The sequence below is a fragment of the Muntiacus reevesi genome, chromosome 2, assembly GCF_963930625.1.
Source record: "Muntiacus reevesi chromosome 2, mMunRee1.1, whole genome shotgun sequence".
NCBI classification, from domain to species: domain Eukaryota; kingdom Metazoa; phylum Chordata; class Mammalia; order Artiodactyla; family Cervidae; genus Muntiacus; species Muntiacus reevesi.
Genome location: NC_089250.1, coordinates 215,866,970 through 215,891,284, shown reverse-complemented (window position 1 = coordinate 215,891,284; position 24,315 = coordinate 215,866,970). Strand labels below are relative to the sequence as shown.

Genomic DNA, 24,315 nt, shown 5'->3' with positions numbered 1-24,315 from the left:
ACAAAAAAAAAAAAAAAAAAAGGCGTCGCTAAGATGAGCAGATAATCTAGAATGTTTTTAATACTTGATCAATGCAAACAAGTCAAGAAGTGAAGAACAGAGCAGGCAAATAGCAAGACAACATTAGAGGTAAATGGACTGAATACTCCAGTTAGAGTGGGGACTTCCCTGGCGGTCCAGAGGTTAAGACTCCCCACTTACAGTCCAACGGGTGCGAGTTCCATCCCTGGTCAGGGAACTAAGATCCCATATGCCGTGCAGCAGGACCAAAAAAATTAAAGATAAAAATGCAGAGAGTGACTGGATAGAAAAGTCAGACTCAACTATATACACTGTCTGCAAGGGATGCACTTCAAATGTGAGACGTGAGCAAGGTGAAAGGGAAAGGGTGGGCAAGGTAGATCATGCAGACAGTAAGCATGAGGAAGCTTCTACGAGAGTCAGATGAAACGGACTCAGGACAAGAAGTCCTATCAGAGCCTGTATTTCCCAGTGATAAAGGGGCCAATTCATCAAAATGTCTTCACTGAGCGGTCTTTGGCAAGTTACTCCGCTCCCATTTCCCCATCTGCGTGACAGCAATGATACCGCACCTGCCTGGTTAGGGGTCTGGTGGGGACCAGAGGGCTGAGCTCCCGTAAAGGACCCAGAGGCACGCTCAGCACATAACCAGGGCACTGTGACTCTCCACCCTCGGTGTTGGCGCAACAGGGACAAAACCTCACGCTCTTGCTGTGCTCCTGACCCAGCTACTCTGAGGTGGGGTTCTGTGGTCTGTTGCAAGATAAGATGTAAACACAGGCCACTAGCTGGTTCCTCCAGTTCTCCGCTGGTATGTGTAAGGGAGACACAGAATGTGTGTGTGTGTGTATGTGTCTGACAAGAGGCAGAGGAATGGCAGGAATGAGTCAGCCTGCGCCCAGTGATCTGTTTGCTAGACCCAAGGCATGAAATCAAGGAGGCGTGAGACTGGGGCCAGGAGGAGTGTCACAGCCGGCAGGGTTTGGACGGTCGCCTGGTGTAACTGGTACTGCGTGGGATGGCTCTGGGCTGCCCTGGGTCATCTTCCAGCCTGAGAGGCGTGAAGGCTGTCAGCACCTGGGACCTGCCAGGATCACGTGGCCAGAACCACGGCATCTTTGGGCCTGTCCCCCAGGCTCAGGCACACAGAGAATGCTTGGGGACCTGCCCCACTTGCCCCGAGACCCTCCGCCCCCTGCTCCAAGGCTGTCATGGCAGGGCAGGGACCCTTGCTGGGCCCGGACCAGCTGTGGCGCGGAGGCCTGTGCAGGGAGCAGGTTCCAGCTGGGGCTGTGGGAAGGTGGGCTTGTGGATTCCAGTCGCTACTTCCTCCCTGGCTTCCGTGGTTGTCCTCCACACGTATCCACATCCGTTCTCTCCGCTCCTTTCCGGACACCGCCTCGCTTCTCACTTGCGGGGGCAGCCTGACTCCCTGCACTGGAGGTTCACTGAACCCCCTGCACACCAGACACGGGGTGCATGGACCCCTCTCTCCTATCATTCGTGGGGGGTCCAGGCACACCTGGCTTCCGAGAGGCTCTGAGAGCTAGACGCTTGCCCAGGATCCCACGGCTGATAAACGGCAGGGTTGGGCTTTGAAGGGGGTTGCCTGACTACAAGGTCATTTTTTTTTTTTTTAATTGATTTTGGTCTAGATTAATCTTCATTACACCAACTCATCAGAGATCTTCAAGGGCTGCTCATTGCCCAGAGCTGTGACCTCCATACTTTTTTGATCTTGTGTCCGTATAAGTAAAACATTTTGAGCATGGTCTTCATTATATGTCCATTTTAATTATCCACAAATTATTTGCATGAACTTATGTATTCTTGTATTATGTACATTAGAAAGCATTCAAATATGGTTTATATACGAGAGAAATATATCAAAAGCAGTCTCTAATATTTTCTCCCCACCCCTGGGAATCAGCCTGTGAGTACCTCTGGGGTACACATCCATCCTCACCTTGGGGACAGCTGACCTGGAGGATGAAGTGACAACCCCTGGGCCTGATACTGAATGTTCTGTCATCTAAAGCCCTCAGCAGATTTCTTTCTGCTGCCCCACAGATCAAAGTCAAGGGACCAAACGGGCCCCAGTCATTCTCAACTTCACCTTGACGCCTATGTTCCCTGCCCATCTCCATTTCCCTCTCCCTCTTGCTAAGTCTTCCCTACTGTATGAGCCCCAACCACAACCCCAGTTTCTGTACAAAGCCCTCCTCTCCCACCCTAGACTCAGACATTTGTACCAATCGTTCACCTCTGAACCTCAGCCTGCCTGCATCACCATTAAATTATCTTGCCTGGCTTGTCTCACCTTGCTGAGTACTTTATGCAAGTACTATTATTATTACTTCCATTTGTAGCTAGGGAAACTGAGGCTCAGAGAAGTTAAGTAATTTCCTCTGAGTCACACAGGAAGTGATGGCACCTGACTCTGGAGTCTAAACTCTGCTTCAGCACTAAGCTATGTAAAGCAAAGATGATCTTTTACGTTGTTGTTTATTTTTCCCAGCAACTGGCACGTATATCAAGCAAAGTGCTGAATGAATGATTGTTTGAATGGATGAATGAATGAATTGCATAGGCCACCGCTAAGAAGAAAGGCCTTGGTGGAGGAGAAAGGGCCTACTTGATTCCTCCTACAGAATGTATTGATTCTTGTAGTTAAAGAATCCTAGTTAAGACTTCGAGCTTCAGGCATGCAGTGCTGAATCTGGGCGCTCAGATATCATCAACAGAATTTGGTGTCTCCAGCTCCTGGCTTGACCATCCTCTGTGTTGACTTCGTCCTCAGACAGGCTCCCCTGGCAACTCCAGGGTCATGCCCCACCAACCTAGGCATCCCAGCAAGAGGAAAGGGTGTCTGATGGCTCACTGCACCAGCTTAGGCCATGGGCCTGTCCTGGATCCCATTTCTGTGGCCCAAGGGTGGGGACGAACGGTTGGTTCCTGATGTCTGCAGTAGGGAGGGTGGGTCGCTCCATACGGTCCGTGGGAGTCGAGGTAGAGCTGGGGATGGGATGCTGTAACCAGGAGAACAAAGAGGTGTGAGTCTCAAGTGTTCGCTTGGGTTTGGCTCTTGAAGGACCTGGTGGACTGGCAGAAGCCCCTCCTGTGGCAGGTCGGCCACTTGGGAGAGAAGTATGATGAGTGGGTCCACCAGCCGGTATCCAGGCCCATCCGCCTCTTCCACTCAGATTTTGTCGAGGCCCTCAGCAAGACCGTCTGGTGAGTCCTGCTCTGGGGTCATGGTGGGCTGTCCCCTCTCCTGATGGTGCCAGCCAGATGCAAAGGGGAAGGGTCCCTCCCTGGAGCCCAGAGCTGTACTGCAAGCTCTTGGAGACAGTGGAACATGCCATGGGCATAATCTATTCCTGTGCATGGTTTTTCCCACTGAGTGGCAACCCAACATGTAGCCAGAAACTGCTTTGAATGTCCCTACTTCACTTTCACTTTTCACTTTCACACATTGGAGAAGGAAATGGCAGCCCACTTCGGTGTTCTTGCCTGGAGAATCCCAGGGATGGTGGAGCCTGGTGGGCTGCGGTCTATGGGATCACACAGAGTCGGACACGACTGAAGTGACTTAGCAGCAGCAGCCTGTTCTGTTCCTGACTCCTATGAGGCGTTTTTAGCCTCTGCTGCCCTTGGGGGGCTATTTTGCCTGCAATTACCTCCTCTGCCACGAGAGGTCAGCACCTATACAATTGCACTGTCAGTAGCCACAGGGATTCTTTTCGTTTTCCGTTCCAGTCACTCGGGAGACTTGAGGAAGATAGACTCACAGCTGCTCTCTTCTTTCCTCCTGCCCTCCCCACCCCCGCAGCAGTATCCCTTGACCGCAGGTCTCCATGTGCTCTTTGCACCTGCTTTAGTACCTTCTCGTCCCCCCTCTAGTAGAGAGGTATGTCTGTTAGGAAGCTGGGCCGCCTCAAGCTGCTGTGCATGTATCTCTCTCACCCTGATGGTCTTCCTGCAGGTACAGCGTCCCCATCGTCTGGGTCCCCCTGGTCCTGTACTGCAGTTGGTCCTACTACGGCGCCTTCGCCCAGGGCAACGTCCCACTCTTGGCACCCTTCGCCACAGGTGATGTCTGGTCTTCCTTCTGTGCAGTTCCCGTGGCTCCTGGGGGTGGGGGACCTTGGTGCTCTCCCTCCTCCTGAGTTTCTGAGACCTTAGAACCCTAAACCACATCACAAGCATTTTAAAATGAGATCTATCTGTAGAAACACTCTTCCAAAAGAAAGGTCAGACTTCCCCACCCTCCAAAAGAGGAACTAAAAAAAAATAAACAGCCATACATTAAATTAAATCATTTCATCAAGTGGTATAGCAATAAAGAAGGGGATTTCCATTGAGTTGAAGAATAGAAAAAGTATGACCTGGGGTTGTTTGTTGGGAAACTAAATGAAGTCATTTCACCAGGTAGGACAGCAGAGCTGAAACACGAACAAAACAGAGATTAGAACCTGGAGGAGAAAGATTAGAAACAAAGATCAGATCGTAGGTGACCTAGAGTGTTTCCCGGGCAAAGGCCCATCAGCAGAAGCCTGACTCGGAGTCACCCCAGTAACCTCTGCCGAGCAGTCATCACATGCTTGGGACTTCCCAGGGACCATGTCATTTAACACTCCCAACAGCCCACAAGCAAGGGACTTGTCATTACACCTTTTTAGAGATAAGAGGGTTAAGCAAGCAGGTCAGGGTCGCGTGGCTAGGATGTAGCTGCCAGGTGCCACCAGGCAGGCAGGGGACAGAGAGAAGAGCCTGTGAGGCTGAGTCTCAGGGCAGCACTGTGTGGGCATGGCCTCTGCTGCCAGCCTGTCTCCCCAGTTCATCACCCACCTTGGGCCTCCAGGTCCGGACCACCTGCCCAGGTAACCTGCCCATCCTGGCACAGTCCACCTTGGGAGAGTGCTCACCCATGGTGAGTGGCTCAGACAGAAGCCAGGTGGTGGGGACAGGTAGAAGAGGGTGCTGAGGATGGCTCAGGAGGGCTTTCCTCTCCTGATCACATGTCGGGTTCCTGACTGTGAGCCTCTGAACCCCTGTGTGCGCCAAATGCAAACTCCTTCTCTCCACACTCTGGGGCTCTCTCCTGCCCACCTCCTCCAGGAGGACAAGTTGAGGGCTGAATGGTTTAGATGAGAGAGGTCATGGTCACAGCGCAGGGAGCCCGTTTTCCCACCTGGTCCAGAATGGGGTGGGGCTGAGCCAGTTGCAGAAAGTCCCCCAGAGCTAAGGCTTCTCCCAGACACCAAGGGTTAATGTGTGCACCCCTCAAGCCAAGGTTACCCACTTCTGCCCACGCTGAATAGCTCAGGCACAGCACAAGCCTTGTTGCCCAGACGGCCTGCTCACTGAATCGCCCACTGTTTCTGCCCAGCGCTCCCCGAACAATCGCCAACAGTGGCGGGGCCGACAGGACTGGGGCCGGAGGGAGAAGGGGACGCCAGAGCTTTGGCCCAAGTCCCTCTGCAGGAGTCCTCCGGAGATGCCACTCGGTACCAGCTCCGGCCTGATGGGCCGACAGGGGTGGTGCTGGGGTGAGGGGGCGGGCGGAGCCTTGACCTATAGGAGGCGACTCTGGTGCGAGGCCGAGTGGGTGATTTGACGGTGCTGCAGCGAGCTGAAATGTGCTGTCTAATAAAGATCCAGTGTAGGGGTTAGTGGGCCTGTGACCAGGATGCCAGTGATGGTGGCGAGAGAGCCGTACACGCCTCCCTCACCCCCGGCTTGCCAGGCAAAGCCCAGGCCCAGGCAGGGAAAACAGTCAGGAAGTGAGGCGTGTGGAGGCTCGGCAGGGTCCTGATGCAGCTCCAGGACGAGAGATGCGCTGCAGGAAATGCAGGAACTCAGGGTGCCAAGGAGCAGTGGAAGCTGTGCGGAGGCAGCAGTTCAAGGCTGAAAGTCGCAGGTGCACGTGTGTGAAAATGCTTTGGGAAGCAGAGAGGGTCTTCACCTCCCGGCTAGCCCCGAGACAGTTCCTGGAGGTGCGTTAGAGTGGGTGCCAAGCGGCATCCTATGCAGGGATTGTGGTGGGAGCCCCAGCAAAGGTTGAGACTGCAGTCTGTGGCCAGGGAATGCTTTTGTATGTCCAGTCCTTTCTCTGCTGAGAAGTGAGTTACGCAGCAAGGAAGGGCTCTTGCACTTTAGGAGGGAAACTCCTTCTCCCCCAACCAGGGACCCTCCAGAGCCCTGCAAGGAGAATCGAGAAAATGCAGCTCAGGGAGGACTATGGCTGGACATATTTTGACAGATGATATTTAAAGATCGTAGCAGCGACCTGTAACATGTGAAAAGTGTTATTTACTATCATATGTCCATATACAGTGTATTATTCTTACATATAAGTGAAGTGAGAGTGAAGGCACTCAGTCGTGGCTGACTCTTTGCGACCCCCTGGACAGTAGCCCACAGGGTCCTCTGAGATACATACTTATCACACAGCCATGTTTTATATTCCCTGGGTTCTAGCAACAGCCCTTCACAGCTGGTAGGATATTTTACTGTTGAGAAAACATGTGGATGGTACAGGGCGGAGACCAGAATCCTGCACTTCGGCAGGGCGTCCCGAGGACCCTAGAGGTGGCCAGCCATCCCTCAGAGGGGGGCCTGGTCAGCCAGAGCCGCCCAGCCCAGGCAAGTGTCAGGCCCGGGTGTGGACACCACGTGCCCTGCTGATAAGAGACATCAGAGCAGCTTAATACCCCTTGGGGGGTTGAATCTTGGCCGTGTTACATGTTAGTTTCCAGGTGAGGCATGAAGAATCCTTCCTTAGTTTAGAGGCTCACTTGGAATCCTTTGTCATAAAGGCCCGGAATCTGGTGCAGAGAGCTGGAAAGTCACCTTTCCTCCCCACCTCCTTCCTGGGCTCTCTCCTTCTGCAGTGACTCCCTGTGGCCATTCACCCTGGGCACAGCTCTTCAGAAGTGCTTCCTTAAACAGAACCAGAGGCTGCCTTTGGAACAGCACAGGTCCAATGTTATCCATGTCCAGCCCTCCAGAGAGGCGTGGGTTGGCCCGAGTCTCCCACGAGTGTCTGAGCACCTGCTGTGTTAAGGGCACAGGAGATAGCAGACAGAATACCCACTCTGCCCATGACATGCTCATAACCTGGTGGGGGCACACGAGTGAAACAGGGCCACAGTTCAGCATGATGAAAGGATGATGTGAAAGGCCTGGCTCAGACCCTGCCCAGGTCAGGGCAAAGGGCATCTGCAGCGGCTTCTTACCGGGGGAAGGGAGGGAGGGGATTCCAGTGAAGGAAAGTTGTGTGGGGAGGGGAGGGGAGCGTGGGGCCCCCAGGGGTCCCACATGGTTCAGCGGGCCCCAGACGGGGTGGCGGGGAGATGAGGCAGGGATGTGCCTGGCAGGGCTGGGTCTCAGGGGACCCTGAGTGCCAGGCTGGGGGACTGGACTTCACTTGAGGAGAACGAGGCCCCAGAAGAGGGTTTTAGCAGCACGCAGGGGCAGAGAGTTGGAGCAGGAAGCTGCTGTGGGTGCTGATTAGGTCATGGGGGAGTGAGAGCGGTGAACTGACCCAGGAGACTTTTAACTGAGGTGAGATACACACAGATTTAACCATTTTGCAGTGAACAATTCAGTCTGCCACTCTGTCTAGTTCCAAAATGTTTTCTTCACCCCAGAAGGAACCCCATCCCTCTGAGCAGCTGCTCCCTATTCCCCCTTCTCCAGCCCTGACAACCACCGACCTGCTTCTGTGCACACTTGCCTTTTCAGGACACGCCATGTAAATGGACTGCTACATAGGTGGTCTTTTGTGTCTGGCTTTTTTTTTTTTTAATAACTATCAAAAGATATTAAGGAGGGGGAGCTGACAGAGCTTGGTGACCCAGGTTGGACACGGGAGAGAGGAATAAGTCAAGGCTTTGGTAATGTGTGGAAGTCATTAACCTCCCCTGAGGTGCGGTTGGGTGGGAAGGAAGAAGAGGATGATTAGCTTCATTTGGAAGCTGCTGATGTTGGAGGCGGCGCTGTGCACAGCTGCATGGAGATGCCCAGTAGCAAGTGCCTATCCAGGGCTGGGCTGGAGACACAGATATGGGGGTTGTCAACAGGTGGGTGTGACTGACGTCCTAGATCAAACGGAGGGCATTTGAGAAGGGAGGGTCAAGGTTTTGACCCTGGAGACAGAGGCAGTTTCCACAGTGGAGCCTGACAGAGGGCCTCTAGAGAAGCGGCAAGGGCATTCCCTGCAGGCCCAGTGGTTGGGACTCTGCAGGCTCACTGCCGAAGGCCCAGGTTCAATCCCTAGTTGAGGAACTAAAAATCCCACAAGCCCCATGGCAGGAAAAAAAAAAAAGAAAGAAAGAAAGAAAAGGAAGAGGGGAAAAAGGTGAGAGGAGGAGAAGAGCCAAGTGTTTCAACGGCAGGGAGTTCTGTGTTCAGGTCGTTTTGGTCCCAGGTGCTCTGAGAATCTGAAAAGCTGTGGATCTGCCCCAGAAAGATGCACACAGGTGCACTGTTTGGGATACCATGGCAACAGGTTCACTCTGAACCCAACTAAGGAATCTCTGGGCGTTCCTAAACCTCAGGTTGGGAACTTACGTGGTTACAGATTCAAAAATAGCGTGGTCACCGATGTCACATGCCACAGCCAATTTTAGAGATGAATTGAAAAAATTACTTCGATCTGCCAAGAAATACATCACAAATGGCTTTCACAGTTCTTTGAAGAAGACGGACTTTAGGGGCTTCAGCAAATGGAAAGAGGTGAAGTAGACTTAAGTCTAACTGACCTTTTCAGGGGTTTGGCTGTGACGGGACTGCGTCTATGATGAGAAAGCCTTAAATATGAGCACAAGAGCAGTGGGGGAGAAGTTGAAGATGGGATGAAGAGGGTGGAGGGGGGCAGACTGAGGGTGAGCTGGTCAGTGATGTAAGTTGTCTGTACTTCCACACCCTCAGTGACAAGGGCAATGCCAGCACTTCCTTCGTCAAGTTGGAGTGAGACGAACATGAAGTATAAAGTACTTGAGTGGCGCCGGGCGTGTAGGGGCTGGTGAATGCACATATCCTGCTGCTGTTGCTATTGTTATTGCCTTCACCACCATCCAGTGCCCAGGCACCTGAGTGCACGCTTCTTCTCTGAGGAGCACGAAGTTACAGGGTTGAAGCACAATCAAGGGTGGTTGAAGGTGGACGGTTATGAAGCAGCCATTCTCCCCCTTCCACTCTTCTACCCCAAGAAGTCTTTTTCCTGTGAAGTAGGAAGCTGGATGGAAGGGAAAGGGGGTGTCTGAGAGCAGTGAGGAGGGAGCTGAACGTGCAGACATGAAAGAATCTCCAGGCAGTGTTTGAGGCCTAGCTGAGGTTGAAGGCACCAGACTCATGGCTACACATGGCTCCCCCTCCATCTTCAGCCGCTTGGATGTGGGGTGGAGAGACAGGCTTTTCTGCTCATCCAAGCTTGGGAGGTCACGGGGGCAGCTGAGGTCAAAAGAGAATGATTAGCTTTAGAAAACAGTTTGGTGGTGCCCCCAAAGTTAAACATAGTTGCAATAAGGTCCCAGAAATTCTACTCCCAGGCCTATACCCAAGATAACTAAAAACACACCTATTCATTGCAGCATTATTCAGAATAGCCAGAAAAAAACAGGAACAACCCAGCTATCTATCAGCTGGTGAGTGGATAAACAATTATGGTGCATCCATATTAACCAAGAATGAAGTTCTAACATGCTACAAAATGGGTGAACCTTAAAAATATTTAAACAAAAGAAGCCAGTCACAAAAGACCACATATTGTATGATTCCATTGGTATGACATGTCCAGAATCAGAAAATACAATAGACAGAAAGCAAATTAGAGATCTCCTGGCTCTGGGAAATGACAAAGGTTGAAATGACTACTAATGGGTAAAGGATTTCTTTCTGGGGTGATGAAAAGGCTCTAAAATTATGGTGATGGTTGTACAACTATAGATATACCAAATATCACTGAACTGTACACTTTAAATGGGTGAATTGTAAGATATGTGAGTTATATTTCAGTAAAGCTGCCACTTTTTTAAAGAGAGAGAAAGTATAACCAAAGCAGTGGCTAGTGGAGAAAAGAAGTAAAACTTAGAAGGTGAGGGTAGACCTGAAGAAAAAGTGAGAGCTGAAGTCCCTGTGAAGTTAGAGAATCAGTGAAGTGGAGAAAAGAAATGGCTGGGAGGACTGCAAGCCAGAGCTGGGCGCGGGGGCCTCGCACTTGATGACAATGACATCACTCCAGTCTTCTAATCTCCAGGCTAATGGTCTTCTGTTTTTTCACATCTCCCTCCCTCATATGCTGTGGTTTCAGATGTTCTCAATGAACCTCTCTCTCCTCGGGTTTTCCTGACCCTCTTGGCCCCCGGTCCCTCGTTGTTAACATCTTCCAACAACAGCCCCCAGATCTGCTTGCTTCATCAGGATCACCCCTCCCTCTCCTCCAGGCCACTGAGGCAAGGTCACTCTTTCCTGGTGTCGGTCCCTTTGGGCTGCTGTAACAAAATAGCACAGACTAGGTAGCTTGTAAACAACAGAAATTGCTTATGATTCTAGAGGCTGGAAGTCTGAGATCAGGGTGCCAGCATAGTCAGGCGAGAGCCCTCTTCTAGGTCAAAGACTCCTTGTATACTCATATGTGAAAAAGGGGAGGATTCTCTCGAGCCTCTTTTATGAGGGAGTTAGTCTTACTCACCTGATGACCTAAGCACCTCTCATCACCTTGAAGGTCAGGTTTCAGCATATGAATTTGAGAGAACACACTCAGACTGTAGCCCCAGCAGAGGTCCACCACTGGCCATAGCTGTTCCTCTTATGGTCCCTTTAAGGAAGATCTCAGATCTCTAGTCAAATCTTACCGTGATACCAAAATCAGACAAAAATACCACAAGAAAGAAAACTCCAGACCAGTATCACTCATGGATCCAGATGCAACAGTTGTCAACAGAATACCAGAAGACTGAATCCTAGAACATATTAAAGCATTATGCACCATGACGGAATGGGATTTATTCCTGGAATGCAAGGGTGGTTCAATGCCTGCAATCAATGTGATCCACCACATTAATTCTCCTCCAAGAGGACTCCTCCTAAATAAGCCCACACACATCGTCACCGTCTCCTTCCTGCTTTGACTCTCGGGCCCTGGTGGTGGGATTGGGCCCCACAGCTGCGGAGCCGAGGACAGCAGCCCCCAGGGTGACGGGGCTGGACCTCTGGAGCCTCCAGCCCCTGACCGCCTTCTGTCGCGCCCAATACAGAGTACTCAGTGGCCATGCCCGAGTCTGCGTTCCCGGGCCTCTTCCTGCTGGGGCTGTTCATCTGGAGCCTCCTGGAGTACCTCATCCATCGCTTCCTGTTCCACTTGAAGCCGCCCAGCAACAGCGCTTACCTCATCATGCTCCACTTCGCCATGCACGGCCAGCACCACAAGGTGAGTGGCCATGCTGCTGACGCCTGCCCTCGGGAGCGCCCATCTCGCCTCAGGGTGGGTTGAGGGCGAGGAGAAGTCAAGGGCGTGTGATTGGGTCCAAGCCTGAACCAGCTGTGGACAGAGTAAGCAGGCGTGTCCAACGCAAATCCTCACAACAGCTCATTCATTTGCTCATTCAACAAATGCTCACTGAGCACTCACTATGGGCCATGTGCTGTTCTGGGCACCATCCATCAAAGCAGGCAAGAATCACTAACCTTGTGGAGCTTCCCTCTGAAGTGGGTGCTGCTGTTCTCCCCGTTCCACAGAGTGGCAGACTGAGGCTTGGGGAAATAAAGGAACTAAGGCACTCACCCAAGGTCACCCTAGGATGTCGTCCCCTGTGGACGCCACAGTCTATGCTGTCGGTCATCCACCCACCCTGGGGCTCCTTCGGGGCAACACACGAGGGTCCCGGCAGTCGGCACTGGAGGCCAGGTCCGCCCAGAGGATGGCCCTGCCCCGCGCTACTCTCATCCTGCCACAGGGTTCCCACCTTCCCCCTTGCCCTTCTTCTGCTTTCTCCAGGAGCCGGTTCCAGCCCGGAGCCACGCAGGTCCTGTTGCTCCGGGTGGAGGGGCGGGGGCCCATGTGCGTGTAGTACCCTGTCTCGGTCGCCTAGTTCCTCTCTCTCCTCTCTCAATCCAGAGAGGGTCTCGGAATACTCATGCAGTCTCTTTACCTCTTTACCTCTGCCAGGCCCTTGGCTTGTGAAGCTTCAGGACCAAAGGCTAGACTCTTTCATGGTCTGGTTCAATGTGACAGCACCTCCTTGGGGCAAAGAAGGCCACCTGGGGGGGACCTTCCTGTTAACAGCTCCAGGATCACCCCGTGTGCCTTCGTCACCCTCAGGCCTCGGGCGAGGTGCCCTGCATGGTACTCGGGGTGGGGGTGGGGGCTCCTGTCCACACCTAGCAAGTTCCAGAGCCAAAGTGGCCTCTTGAGCGCAGAGCATCTGAAGCAAGATACTCTGACCTGTGAGCATCTTGCCCACGTCACCCCCACCTCCATGTTCCTGGAGCTTTCCAGCTCCCGTCCTGGCTTACTGGGGCCAGACAGGCTCTCCAAGCCTTCGGCCTTGGTGGCCTGCCCTCCCCAAGCCACCGACATGGCCTGCGCCCCTCCCTGGCCCATCTGGGCAACTCCAGCCCCTCTCCTGAAGGAGCATCTCCGGCCAGTCTGCCGTGTGTGACCGCAGGCAGGCCCCGGGGCCCCCGGCCGTGTCCTGACGCGTGAGCCTCTGTCCGCAGGCGCCCTTCGACACCTCCCGCCTGGTCTTCCCGCCCGTGCCGGCCTCCCTGGTGATAGCCTTCTTCTACCTGCTGTTACGGCTCATCCTGTCCGCGGCCGTGGCGGGCACCGTGTTTGCGGGGAGCCTCCTGGGCTACGTCATCTATGACCTGACCCACTACTACCTGCACTTCGGCTCCCCTCACAAGGGCTCCTACCTGTACCACCTGAAGGCCCACCACGTCAAGCACCACTTTGCACACCATCAGTCGGGTGAGGACCCGCCGCACCGCTCGCTCCCTCAGCTCATTTCCCATTTGACAGCCCCCGCTGAGCTTCCAGCCAGGGCCAGCCTTGGTTCCAGGGGTTCACAGTCAGAAAGGCAAGCCGGGGACGCCCATCCTAGGCCCTGGAGCAGGGGGCTGTACAGAGACAGAAAAACCAGGAAACCAATAAATAGCAAAGATCGTTCCAGAGCAGTGGTAAGTGCCAGCAAGAAAAGAAAGCAAGGCGATGGTCAGGAAACCGTGTCAGTGGCAGGGGGTCCCACACTAGCTAATAAAATGCAGGCTGAGTTATAGATGGGATTTTACATTTTCTAGGAGCCACATTAACAAGTAAAACCAATGAAGTTAATATAAATAATGTACTTTGTCAGGCCAAATATAACCAAAATATTATCATTTCAGCATGTGATCAAACACTATTGGGAATGCCCTGAGGGTCCAGTGGTCAGGACTCAGCAGTCCCACTGCTGTGGGCCAAGGTTCAGTCCCTGGCTGGCGAACTGGGATTCCACGAGCCGTGCAGCGTGGCTAAAAAGATTTTTAATGAGAGATTTTACATTCTTTCCTTCTGTTAAGTCTTTGATATCTGGTGTGTATCTTGCACTTACAAGCTCATCTCCATTCAAGGGCTAAATCTCCATTGGAAATACTTCATCCATGTTTAGAATTTATAAAATCGACAGTCAAAAAAGTAGATTCACATACATGAATTGCTCCAAATGTGCCTATAGGTTTTCCAATAACTAAACCAAGTTTAGGGTTTTACACTGGAATGTAAGTTAATTATTAATAAAATTAGTAATTCAGTCCCACTGTAGCCCAGGGTCACATTTCCAATGCTCAGGAGTCATATGGGTTAGTGGCTACCCTGATGGACGGCAGAATGCTAGCTGAAGTGGTCTAGGAAGGAGTCACTACACAGACACCATTAGAGCTGAGGCCTAAATTAGGAGAAGCCAGCATCTGACGTCTCGAGAAAGAGCATCCCAGGAGCAACAGGTCCGAAGCCTTGAAGCAGGAATGAACTTGGCATCTTCAGAGAGAAGGAGGCTGACTGGACTGCGGGGGGTAGAGAGGAAGAGGCAGGCAGCGCCAGGCTCTCCCAGGAAGGCAGGCCAGATAAGAGCCTTGGTGTTATTCCCACAGCATCCCTGGGAGCCTAGGCACACTGGTACCCTGCTCCTGACCTCTGCCAGGATGGCCCCAGGAGTTGGGAAGGTCGTCGGGGGTGATGTTGAAACTTGCCCACGTGTTCACCCCGCCTGGGCTCCCTCTGAGCCAAACAGATCCCACTCCTTCAAGAGCGCCTCACCTTCTCCCATTTTTCTCCCGCCCTAGGGTTCGGCATCAGCAGTAAACTCTGGGATCACTTTTTCCACACCCTCACTCCGGAAGAGCCCCACCTGAAGACGCAGTGACTTCGCCCCGCCCCGCCCTCAGCCCTGCCTTGGCCGCTACCCCAGTCCACCCCGCCCAGATCCTGCAAGGAAGGTTTGCTTGGCCAGATAGCGCGGGCTTTGTCCAGCCCTTGGGCTTGGTGGAGGGTCCTGGGGAGACCCTGACCAAGGATGACCCTGAGCCTGCCCTCCTGACTTGGTGCAGGAAGGCCCCGTCTGCTGGGTGGCCTAAGAGCCCTAGGGGACCAGCTCTTCCCTGGAGCACCCCAGCCTCTCTGCCAGCACCCGCCCAGAGCCCCAGCCCCCAGGACTGCTCCAGGAGCCGCCTGGCGGGGACGTTCCTAAGGGGAGTGACGGCAACTGACCCCTGGGCCCAGGCCTGTGTCTTAGCACCTTGGGCTCCCTAGGAGCTGCCCCCGCCGCCCTGGAGCTGCTGCATGCACAGCGAAGAGGGGGTCTGCGGGGCCCACCTTCCCTTCCTGGAGAGGGTGTAGCAGTTCTGGACTGGAGAACACGGAGATGGATGAAGCGCTTTCAGAAGAGAAAGCATGAAGCCTCTCTCGGCCCACAGCCAATCCTGGGGCGATGCCTCTGTCCCTGCCAATGACCAACGCCAGCTGTACCACCAGGTGCCTTGGGCAGAGACACCTCCAGCGTCCACATGCTGGCCCCCACCTGTCTCTGCAGGTGGTCTCAAGGCTGGAGGGAGCCGGCAGCCCTCTCTTTAGGAACCGGCTCTCCCATCTCTTCTGGCCTCCAGAATCACAAAGCTTTTCCCCAAAGGAGGTTAAATACCTCTCCGTGCGTGGGAACCCTCTCCTGTCCCCAGGCGTTCTCAGCCTCCCCTTGGCATAGGTGGGCCCCTGCCCGCATCACTCAGGACCCTTCCAGCCGGTGCCTCCTCGAGCCGAGAAGGAGCCTTGACACGGTGCCTTATCTCCCAGAAACCCCGCCTCAGCCCGGCGGGTGTGTTCCCACCCTTTCCTCCTGGTAACCAAAACCCTAGATGCCCATAAGAGGGTCTTATTTATAAACTATATAAATACCCTTAGTTGGGCCCTGGACCAAGTAGCTGCTCAGATTGCCCTTTCTAATCCTACATGTCAAGCTTATGTAAAAAAAAAAAAAATTTTTTTTTGGTCTTAGTTTTGTTCCTTCTTACCCACAAACCATTACTACTTGAAACTCAATGTGTGTAAAGGTTAAAGGGAAGCAGTTGGACCGATCCTGTGATTTGTACTGTTTACTGGGGAGTTATTTAAAGATTTTGGAATAAATATACAAACTACCATTGTGAAATAAAGGTGTAAATAAATTGTATATTTTGAAAAATAAAAACATTGGAAAAGAAACCACCAAAGATGAGGTGCTACTTATTGATGGCAGCCCACAGACTTGGTCAAGGCCAAGGAGGCACAGAAGGGTGGGAGGGGGGTGGCCAAGTCCCGCAGGAAGGAGTATTGACTTGATCACTGACCAATTTGTGTAGATTGCTGGGGTAGAGTGATGATAAAAAGCAGACCAACCCTTATCTTACTGGGTTTCGTTACTGTTTTCCAAGTCCTCATCACTCAGGGTCTAATTCAGTAGTCTGGCAGAGGTGGGCTCTGGATTTGCCTGCCTAAGCATGCAGAGGCAAAAATGAAAGCATAGACAAGCTGATGCTGGCAAGACTCTGGCCCATGGAGGGACACCCGCTCCCAGCCTGAAAGTTAGGGCCACCTGACTGAGCCACTCATCCCTCAAGCTGCTGGACCCGGGCAGTCCAAGCAGCAGAAATCCAACCTCCATTCCCTACAACGTGCTGGGAATCCAACCACCGGGCATCATTCCCCAGGGAAAGGAGAAAACCAACTGGTTGTAAATACGGGAGTTCACAGGAGGCAGGTCTAAGATGAGCATGTTTGAGCAAAAAGTTAATTGGAGAAAAAAAACAAAAGCCTTCTTTAAAGAGATTGAAACAGAACTAGGAAGAAATACTAAAATAAATGTGAGTTTGTAGCATGGTAATAAGATGTGGGGAGGGGGAAAGCCAATCTGTTAATGAAAAGGGCCACCCAGTGAATATTAGACAGAGTCTCCCAGAGCTTCCTGCTGTGCCTGCTACAACTTTCCAGGGGGGTAGGAACTTCCACAAGGCCTTGGGAAGAAAGAGAATGAGCCCCACCCTACAGAGGAGACTAATATAGCAAGTGCCCTTAACCTCAAGTCAGTTGGCACTCATAGTGTGGTTCACTACTCAGTGATCATCTGCTAGAGTTAAAAATTTTATCTTCAAGTGCAAGAGACCTAAGGAGGGGTCAAAGATTTGATGCTAAAGCCAGCAGGGGACATTATCAAGATGCCAACATGTCTAGCGTGATGGAAAAGCCTGAAACTTGGAGCATGTGATTTTTTTCTCTGCCTTTGAACTTTGTACTATTTCTGATTGTGCCCAGCACAAAGCCCATCTCATACAGGCCCCAGTAAATGTTAATCTCATCTCTGTCGCTTCCGTGGTGGCTTAGGCAGTAAAGAATCCGCCTGCAAGGCAGGAGACCCCGGTTTGATCCCTGGGTTGGGAAGATCTCCTGGAGAAAGGCATGGCTATCCACTCCAGTATTCTTGCCTGAAGAATTCCAAGGGCAGAGGAGCCTGGTAGGCTGTAGTCCATGGGTTTGCAAAGTCAGACAGGACTGAACGATTCACTTATTTTGTCTCTGTCAGATCTCAGGCAGGGTACATTGTTTTCCACCTGTCCCCTGGCCTCTGCTGTCCCCTAACGACAGCGTGAGGCTCTGCGCCCTTGTGACTGGGAATCGGTGATTGTAAATTTTCATCTTTTCCACCTAACTGTTCTTGTAACTTATTATTTTATCTCATCTACTACTTTTGAGATAAAGCTGGAACTATATATATATGGACTTTCCAGTTCTAACTTTCTATAAAAATACGATGACTGCAAAAAATTGATAGAGATTTCTTTACAGAGAAGTAATAACAGTATAATGAATAACTTACCAATTAAGGATACTATGGGATGAATGTGAAATTTGGAAAATGCCAAAACTCTCATCTGCTCTCCATCTGAGACAACTTATCATCTTATATCCAGGGGAAAGGAGTGATAAGAAAAAGAAGAAAAAATATCGTTTTGATGAAAACATAAATGTGGGAGCCTGTCTTCATTAAGGTTCCCTAAAAAGCAAATCTTAAAACAAGAATATAGATGCAAGTGGTTTATTTAGGAGGCAATTGAAAAAATAAGGAGTTACAGAGGTGGAAGGATTAGAATGAGGGGGAGAATTACAAGTGGTGAAGGCTGGCATCCTGGCCTTATTCCTGATCTTGGAGGAAAAGCATTCAGTTTTGCAGCATTGAGTATGATGTTAGCTGAGAGTATAATACACGGCTTTAGTTATACTGAGATAATTTCCTCCTATTCCTAATTTGTTACAGTTTTTATCATTAAAGAGTGTTGAATTTTGTGAAATGCTTTTTCTGCACCGATTGAGACAATCATATGTTTTTATCCTTTATTCTGTTAATGTGGTGTGTCACATTAACTGATTTTCATATGTTACCATTCTTGCATCCCAGAAATAAATCCCACTTGCTCATGGTGTATGATCCTTTTAATGTGTTGCTGGATTTGTTAGTATTTTGTTGTGCATTGTTGTATCTATATCCGTCAGGGATACTGGCCTGTAATTGTCTTAAGTCTTTGTCTGGTTTTGGTATCACAGTAATGCTGAGTTTATAAAATGCACTTCAGAGTGTTCTTTCTTCTTCAGTATTCTGCTAGAGTTTAAGTAGGATTGAGGTCAATTCATTTTTAAATGTTTGGAGCCATTTGGCCCTGGGCTTTTCTTTGTTGGGAGGTTTTAAATTCCTGATTCGGTCTCCATTATTAATTATGGTGGTGGTGGTTTAGTTGCTAAGCTGTGCCCGTGGACTGTAGCCCACCAGACTCTCTGTCCTTGGGATTCTCCAGGCAAGAATGCTGGAGTGGGTTGCCGTTTCCTTCTACAGGAAATCTTCCTGACACAGGGATCCAACCCGGGTCTCCAGTATTATAGGCAGATTCTTTACCAACTGAGCAAGCAAGTTCAGAATTTCTGTTCTTCATTATTTAGTCCTAGGAGGCTGTATGTTTTAGGAATTTACCTGTTTCTTCTAGTTTACACAGTCTATTGGCATAATTGATCATCCATCAGAGTCTCTCTGTGTCTTTTTTTTTGTCTGTGCTGTGGAATTTTAGTTTGCTGTCCAGGGATCGAACCCAGGTCCATGGCAGTGAAAACTAGACCACCAGGGAATTCCTCATTACAGTCTCTTTTGATTCATTTTTATTTCTGTGACATCAGTTGTAATGTCTTTTACTGATGATTCTTTTTATTTAAATTTTCTCTTTTTTCTCCTTAGTGTAGCTAAGGGTTTGTAGAGTTTATCTTTAAAAAATAAACTCCATTTCACATTTTTTCTATTATTTTTCTATTTCATTTATTTCTACTCTTTGTTCTTTCCTTTCTTCTGCTAGCCTTGGGCTTAGTTTGTTCTTATTTTTCTGGTTCCTTGAAGTGTAAAGTTTGGTTGTTTGAGATCCTTCTCCTTTTCTTAATTAATTTATGGCTGCCCTGGATCTTCCTCTCTGCGTGTGGGCTTTCTCTAGTTGTGGTGAGAAAGTGAAAGTGAAAGGGACAGTTGCTTAGTTGTGTCGGACTCTCTGTGACCCCGTGGACTAGACAGTCCTTGGGATTCTCCAGGCCAGAACACTGGAGTGGGTAGCCTAGCCCTTCTCCAATGGATCTTCCTGACCCAGGGACTGAACCAAGGTCTCCCGCATTGCAGGCAGATTCTCTACCAGCTGAGCCCCCAGGGGTGCCCAGTGCAGTGAACGGGGCTGTTCACTGTGGTGTCTCGGCTTTCCTTGGCGGTGGTTTCTCTGCTCGCAGAGCACGGGCTCAAGGGCCCGTGGTTCAGTAGCTGTGTGCAGGCTTGGTTGCCTCGTGGCATGTGAGATCCTTCCAGAGCAGGGACTGAAGTTGTCTCCTGCATGGCAGGCAGGTTCTCACCACTGGACCACCAGGGAAGGCCCTTTCTCCTATTTTATGTAGGCATGTATTGCTATGAACTTATATATATATATATATATATATATTGCTATGATGTTAGTACTGCTTTTGTCGCATCCTCTAAGTTTTGCGTTTCCAGGTACTTTCTGAATTTCTTTGGATTTCTTTTTTTGACAGAATGGTTGTTCAAAAGTTGTTTAATTTCCACACATTTATGAGCTTTACAGTTTTCCTTCTGCTATTGATTTCTAGTTTCATTCCACTCTGGTCAGAAAAGATGACCACGGTGGAGGGTCATCTTTTGGTATGATTTCAGTCTTCTTCAATTTGTTAAGACTTCTTGTGACCTAACTTCTGATCTATCCAGAGCAGAGCTTGCTTTCGCTCCAGAGCTGCTTCCTCCAGACTTCTCCATGGAGTCTGGCTGAAGCTAGTCTCCACAGAGACCAGCTATCCTCGCGGAGCTAGTTTTCTCCCACTGCCCCTCCTACCCTCGATCCTGAGAGGCTTTCTTCAGTAAATCACATGGACCTAATTCTTTTCCGCAGACTTCCAGGGAACCTGACCTAAGAAGAAAACTGATAATGCAGTAGGTGAAGAACAATGGCAAGAGAATGTAAATGAATAAACACCCCAGACATCCTCCACCCAGGTCTTCCCTACTCAAAAAGTCTTCTCTTACAATCCAATTCTATCCTTTCGGAGGGAACAGTCTGATGAGTTAATGAATGACATTGCTCAGACTTCCTAGCTAAGGACTCAGCTAGCTTTAATAAGGGCTTCCCTGGTGGCTCAGAGGTTAAAGCGTCTGCCTCCAATGAGGGAGAGCCGGGATTGATTCCTGGGTCGGGAAGATCCCTGGAGAAGGAAACGGTAACCCACTCCAGTATTCCTGCCTGGAGAATCCCATGGACGGAAACCGCGGCTCACACCGAAACAGAAGTCTCTGTGGCGACCTTGGAGGAGTTGGCTTCCGCCGCACCCACACCCGCCCACACCTCTCCTGAGCCATCCCGCCTGTGTGTCTCTTCCCTTGGCACTTTCCCCCCACACTCGATATTTTCAAGCAGCGAGAAGCAGACACGAGAATCTCCTCTCTAGTTCTGTTTTTGGTTTGTTTGTTTGTTTTTTCTCACCTAATCCTTCCCATACTGGGTGCTCGCTGTACTAGTTTCTGGGACCTTATTCTTTTCTGAGTCCTCAGCCCCAAGCAGAAGACGTGGAACTCGAAAGAGTTGCTGAGAAATTTTGGTAAGGTGGGGGAGAGGTGGACAGGGCGGGGGGAGAATACCAGGAGGAAGCGAGGGCCTTCTGCCTGAAGCGCCTGGAAAGAGATCTAGGGAACCAAGGCGCCTGAGCCTGGGGGCGGCTACAGCTCCCCGTGACCGCTCCGAGCAGGGCGTCAGACTCCCCGCCCGACAGGCTGACGGGGCCCGCCGCGAGGGCGGCGTGCAGGGCCGGCGAGCAGAAGGCCGCCGGGCTTCCGAGGGGCACGCCCGCCCCCAGCCCCTGGCGTCTGTTCCGGGCCTGCCGGCCGGCGGGCTACAAAGCACGCGGCCCGGCACCTCCCGCGGTCTCCAGCCGCAGACTTCGTGTCAGGGGGCTGAACGTCCGGGAAGCCGCGCTGCCTTCCGGGAACCTCGCCCCGGACCGACTGGACGGCTCCGGGAAGGACGGGGTGAGTCCGGCGGTCGTCCCGGCGGGCGCGGTGCCGGGGCGCGCGGGCTGCAGGGCGCAGCCGGGATCCGGGGCGGTGAGGGGGGAGCCACAGGCCCGTTTCCCGGAACTCAGGACCGGTTGGTTTCTTTTCCTCGGCCCCGAGGGTGCGGCCTCCCTCTCCCGCCGTGTAGGGGAGTGGACACGTGGGGACGGTGTAGGGGAGGGGACGCGTGGGGGTCGCCGTGGAGGGGCCTCCGGAAGCCGGCCCACTGCCCTGCACAGCCCCGCCGCGGGCAGTCAGTGCGGAAATGCCGGGAGCTGATCCCACGTCTTGATGGTTAATGCCCTCTTCCTTTTCCAGAGCCCGTTTTAGGCACAAGAGGAATAACTCTGTGTTAAAAGTCTCATCAGAAAAGGATGCTTGATGCCAGTTTTTGGAGGAGAGGGGGAAATGGCATCAGAATTTTTCATGGATTTATATTGTTACTAACCATTTTAAGATTTTTCACTTTTAAAATTAATGACTTTTACCCCTCATTGTTTTCCTGCAAGGAACCTATGAACATAACCTTATTAGGGATGTTAGCAGTTTTACATATTATAATTAGCACCTCAGTGTGCATCCTTAGCATCCATCTATCTATACACATAGGACCTTCTTTACAGCACAAATTCCTAGAAATTCACATTGGTGAGTAAAAGTGTATGTATTTATATTCCCTTTCATCCTTTTGATATCTTTATCCTATACTCAATAAGCCCTAAACAATTTTAGTTATTATAATTTTAATAGCTGATAGATGGGTCCCTATTTTATTGCAAGAATCCTGACTAGTCCTACTAATTTCCTCTTTCAAATGAACCTTGAGGATCATTTAGTTTCAATACCAGAATGTACCATTGAGAGTTTTACTGGAACTGCATTAAATTAGATTTATATTTGAAAAGGATTTCCAGGTTTGTAATTTTTAATCTCCCCAGCCAAAATAAGTAATAGTTCTCTCCATTTCTTGAGGCTTTGTTTTCCGTGGTTTTCTTCATACCACGTCATCACTTTTCCTGTCAAATGAATTCTTTTAAGTTGTTGCTTAACTTAAGATGAGTTGGGTATTTTCCCCATTATCTTTTGACTAGTTATTGCTGAAATATGGCTTTTTTGAATAAGAACTGGAGGCTGGAACTACGAAGCTGAAATCTTCAAGTTTTCCTGAGCAACACTTTCATATCTGCTCTGTCTCCAGTAGACCAGAGAAAGGCATAAAGTTCACTGCCCCCAGGAGTCCCCCAAAAATGGCCTTGAGTCTCTGCTTAGCAACTAGGAATAGCTGGGTAGCCTGAGACTCCTTGAATCTTTTTTAGGCATGCCCTAACACCTGTTACTTCCCTTCCTAGATCAATGTAATGCTAAGACAATAACAACAAAAAGTATCAATTAGTTGCTTATTTGGTTTCACTTCTAATTTTTTTACTCCGTTTTTAAGCCAGATTTGGTTCCAGGCCAAGGACTTTCTCCTAACTAGTACTACTACTCCTACCTGTTTCATTGAACTGTTGAGATTAACTTTGTTTAAAACTGTGTTGGAAACTGTTTCTGTGGCCCTGTACTTATTTAAATGCAACCTTGTCCCTAACTTAGTATCTTCATTTACAAAATTAAGATAACCACTGTGACCTCCTGGTTCCAAATCCCTTAGCCTGTATCTGGTAAATAGAGCGATTCATGGTCCTCGATGTTAGCATCATTCATTACTGAACCTAGTTGCTTTTGGTTGCATGTACAGCAAATATGATTCAAACTGGCTTAAGCAATAGAGACAGTTATTGGTTCTTGAAGCCTGTCATTTAGTAACGGGGTAGACCTCAGGATCAATTCGAACCAGTGGCTCAATGTTGTCATCAAGGACTTGGGTTCTTTTCTTTCCATTCTGCCATCTGTAGGTTAGCCTCATTCCACAGCTTTAGAATCAGAGTTCTATTCATATTCCAATAAAGACTGAGAGTTAGAAGCTGGCTTCCTGGGCTGTCTTAGAGGAGCCAGGAAGTTCCCCAGCAAACATTCCCCTCAAAGTAGCCCAGATGCCTAGTTTAGAACCAATCACTGTGATAAGCTATGAGGAATTGTCTGATGACTTAGATCAAGGTTTCTCAACCCCTGCACTAATGACATTTGGGGCTGGATAGTTCTTTGTTGGGAGCAGGGTCAGCCCTATGCATTGTAGCATCCTGACCTCTATCTGCTAGGTGTCAGGAACACCCACTCCACAGTTGTGGCAACCAAAACTGTCTCCAGATATTGCCAAAAGTTCCAGTGGTGGTGGTGGTGCAAAATCACCTTTAGTTTAGAACCTCTGGCTTAGAGACATCAAGCGTCACCCTTAGAACCAGGGATAGGGCCAGAGCCCCACAAACAGATTGCTGATTAAAGGAGGAACAGATTGTTACAGAAAATATGAAGGTAGTCCAAGTGGTACTACTGGTATGGAATCTGCCTGCCAATGCAGGAGAGGCAAGAGATGCAGGTTCCACCCCTCTGTTGGGAAGGTTCCCTGGAGTAGGAGATGGCAACCCACTCCAGCATTCTTGCCTGGAAAATCCCATGGACAGAGAAGCCTAGTGGGCTACAGTCCATGGGACCTCAGAGTAGGACATAACTGAGCACACACACAATGCATTAGAAAGCAGAGAAATGGATACTGTGTAGGCAACACGAATGTCTACCGCAACTCTTCTGAGCCTGGAAAATTTTTTAGTCTTTATGCAAATGCCTCTGAGGGACCAGCACTTATAACAAGAAGTCTTACTGATGCATCGGCCAGTGGAGAGGGTGAAGCAAATTTACAGAGTGCTAAAAACACAATAGAGAGGGAAGAAGGTGTGGACCATGGAGGCAGGCATGCTCAAGCATTGAAGAAAGAAACAGAAAAGTTTGAGATTAACAGAAGCCGGCTTCTATTACAGTTCTGAATGTCCTCAGCTGGCTGTGGCCAAGGTTGTAAACTGAGGCTTCAAAGGCAATCTTCAGTTGGCAAACAAAGTTTATTTGACCAACACAGTGTTGGACTGCATAGTTTTTAAAACATTTTTTGAATTGGTTGCAGGATTTTAAATTGAGAGATTAAGTATAAAAATCCAGATTTCTAACTGCTCTCTAAAAACTAGAAGATCTTCTACCACTGGGCCCTTTATCCTTG

At 50.3% G+C, this 24,315-nt stretch overlaps 2 protein-coding genes across 7 annotated transcripts in view; both read left to right on the top strand.

Annotated features, from left to right (window-relative positions):
- The window catches only part of FA2H (fatty acid 2-hydroxylase), a 56,565-nt gene extending 40,814 nt beyond the window's left edge, over positions 1-15,751 (top strand). For both annotated transcript variants that reach the window (XM_065920422.1, XM_065920423.1), the window contains exons 3-7: positions 3,113-3,255; positions 4,007-4,113; positions 11,286-11,458; positions 12,748-13,000; positions 14,353-15,751. In XM_065920422.1, the coding sequence (XP_065776494.1) occupies positions 3,113-3,255; positions 4,007-4,113; positions 11,286-11,458; positions 12,748-13,000; positions 14,353-14,432 (756 nt within the window). In that variant the 3' untranslated portion in view covers positions 14,433-15,751. The remainder of the gene's footprint in view (positions 1-3,112; positions 3,256-4,006; positions 4,114-11,285; positions 11,459-12,747; positions 13,001-14,352) is intronic.
- Positions 15,752-20,505: 4,754 nt separating this feature from the next.
- Positions 20,506-24,315, top strand: part of MLKL (mixed lineage kinase domain like pseudokinase) — a 29,093-nt gene continuing 25,283 nt past the window's right edge. For 2 of the 5 annotated variants that reach the window (XM_065925006.1, XM_065925005.1), the window contains exon 1: positions 20,869-21,143. The gene's annotated coding sequence lies outside the window, so the exon portion shown is untranslated. Of the gene's footprint in view, positions 20,717-20,854; positions 21,144-24,315 lie in introns of those variants that run through there. The other 3 variants (XM_065925003.1, XM_065925002.1, XM_065925004.1) reach the window with 3 other exon arrangements.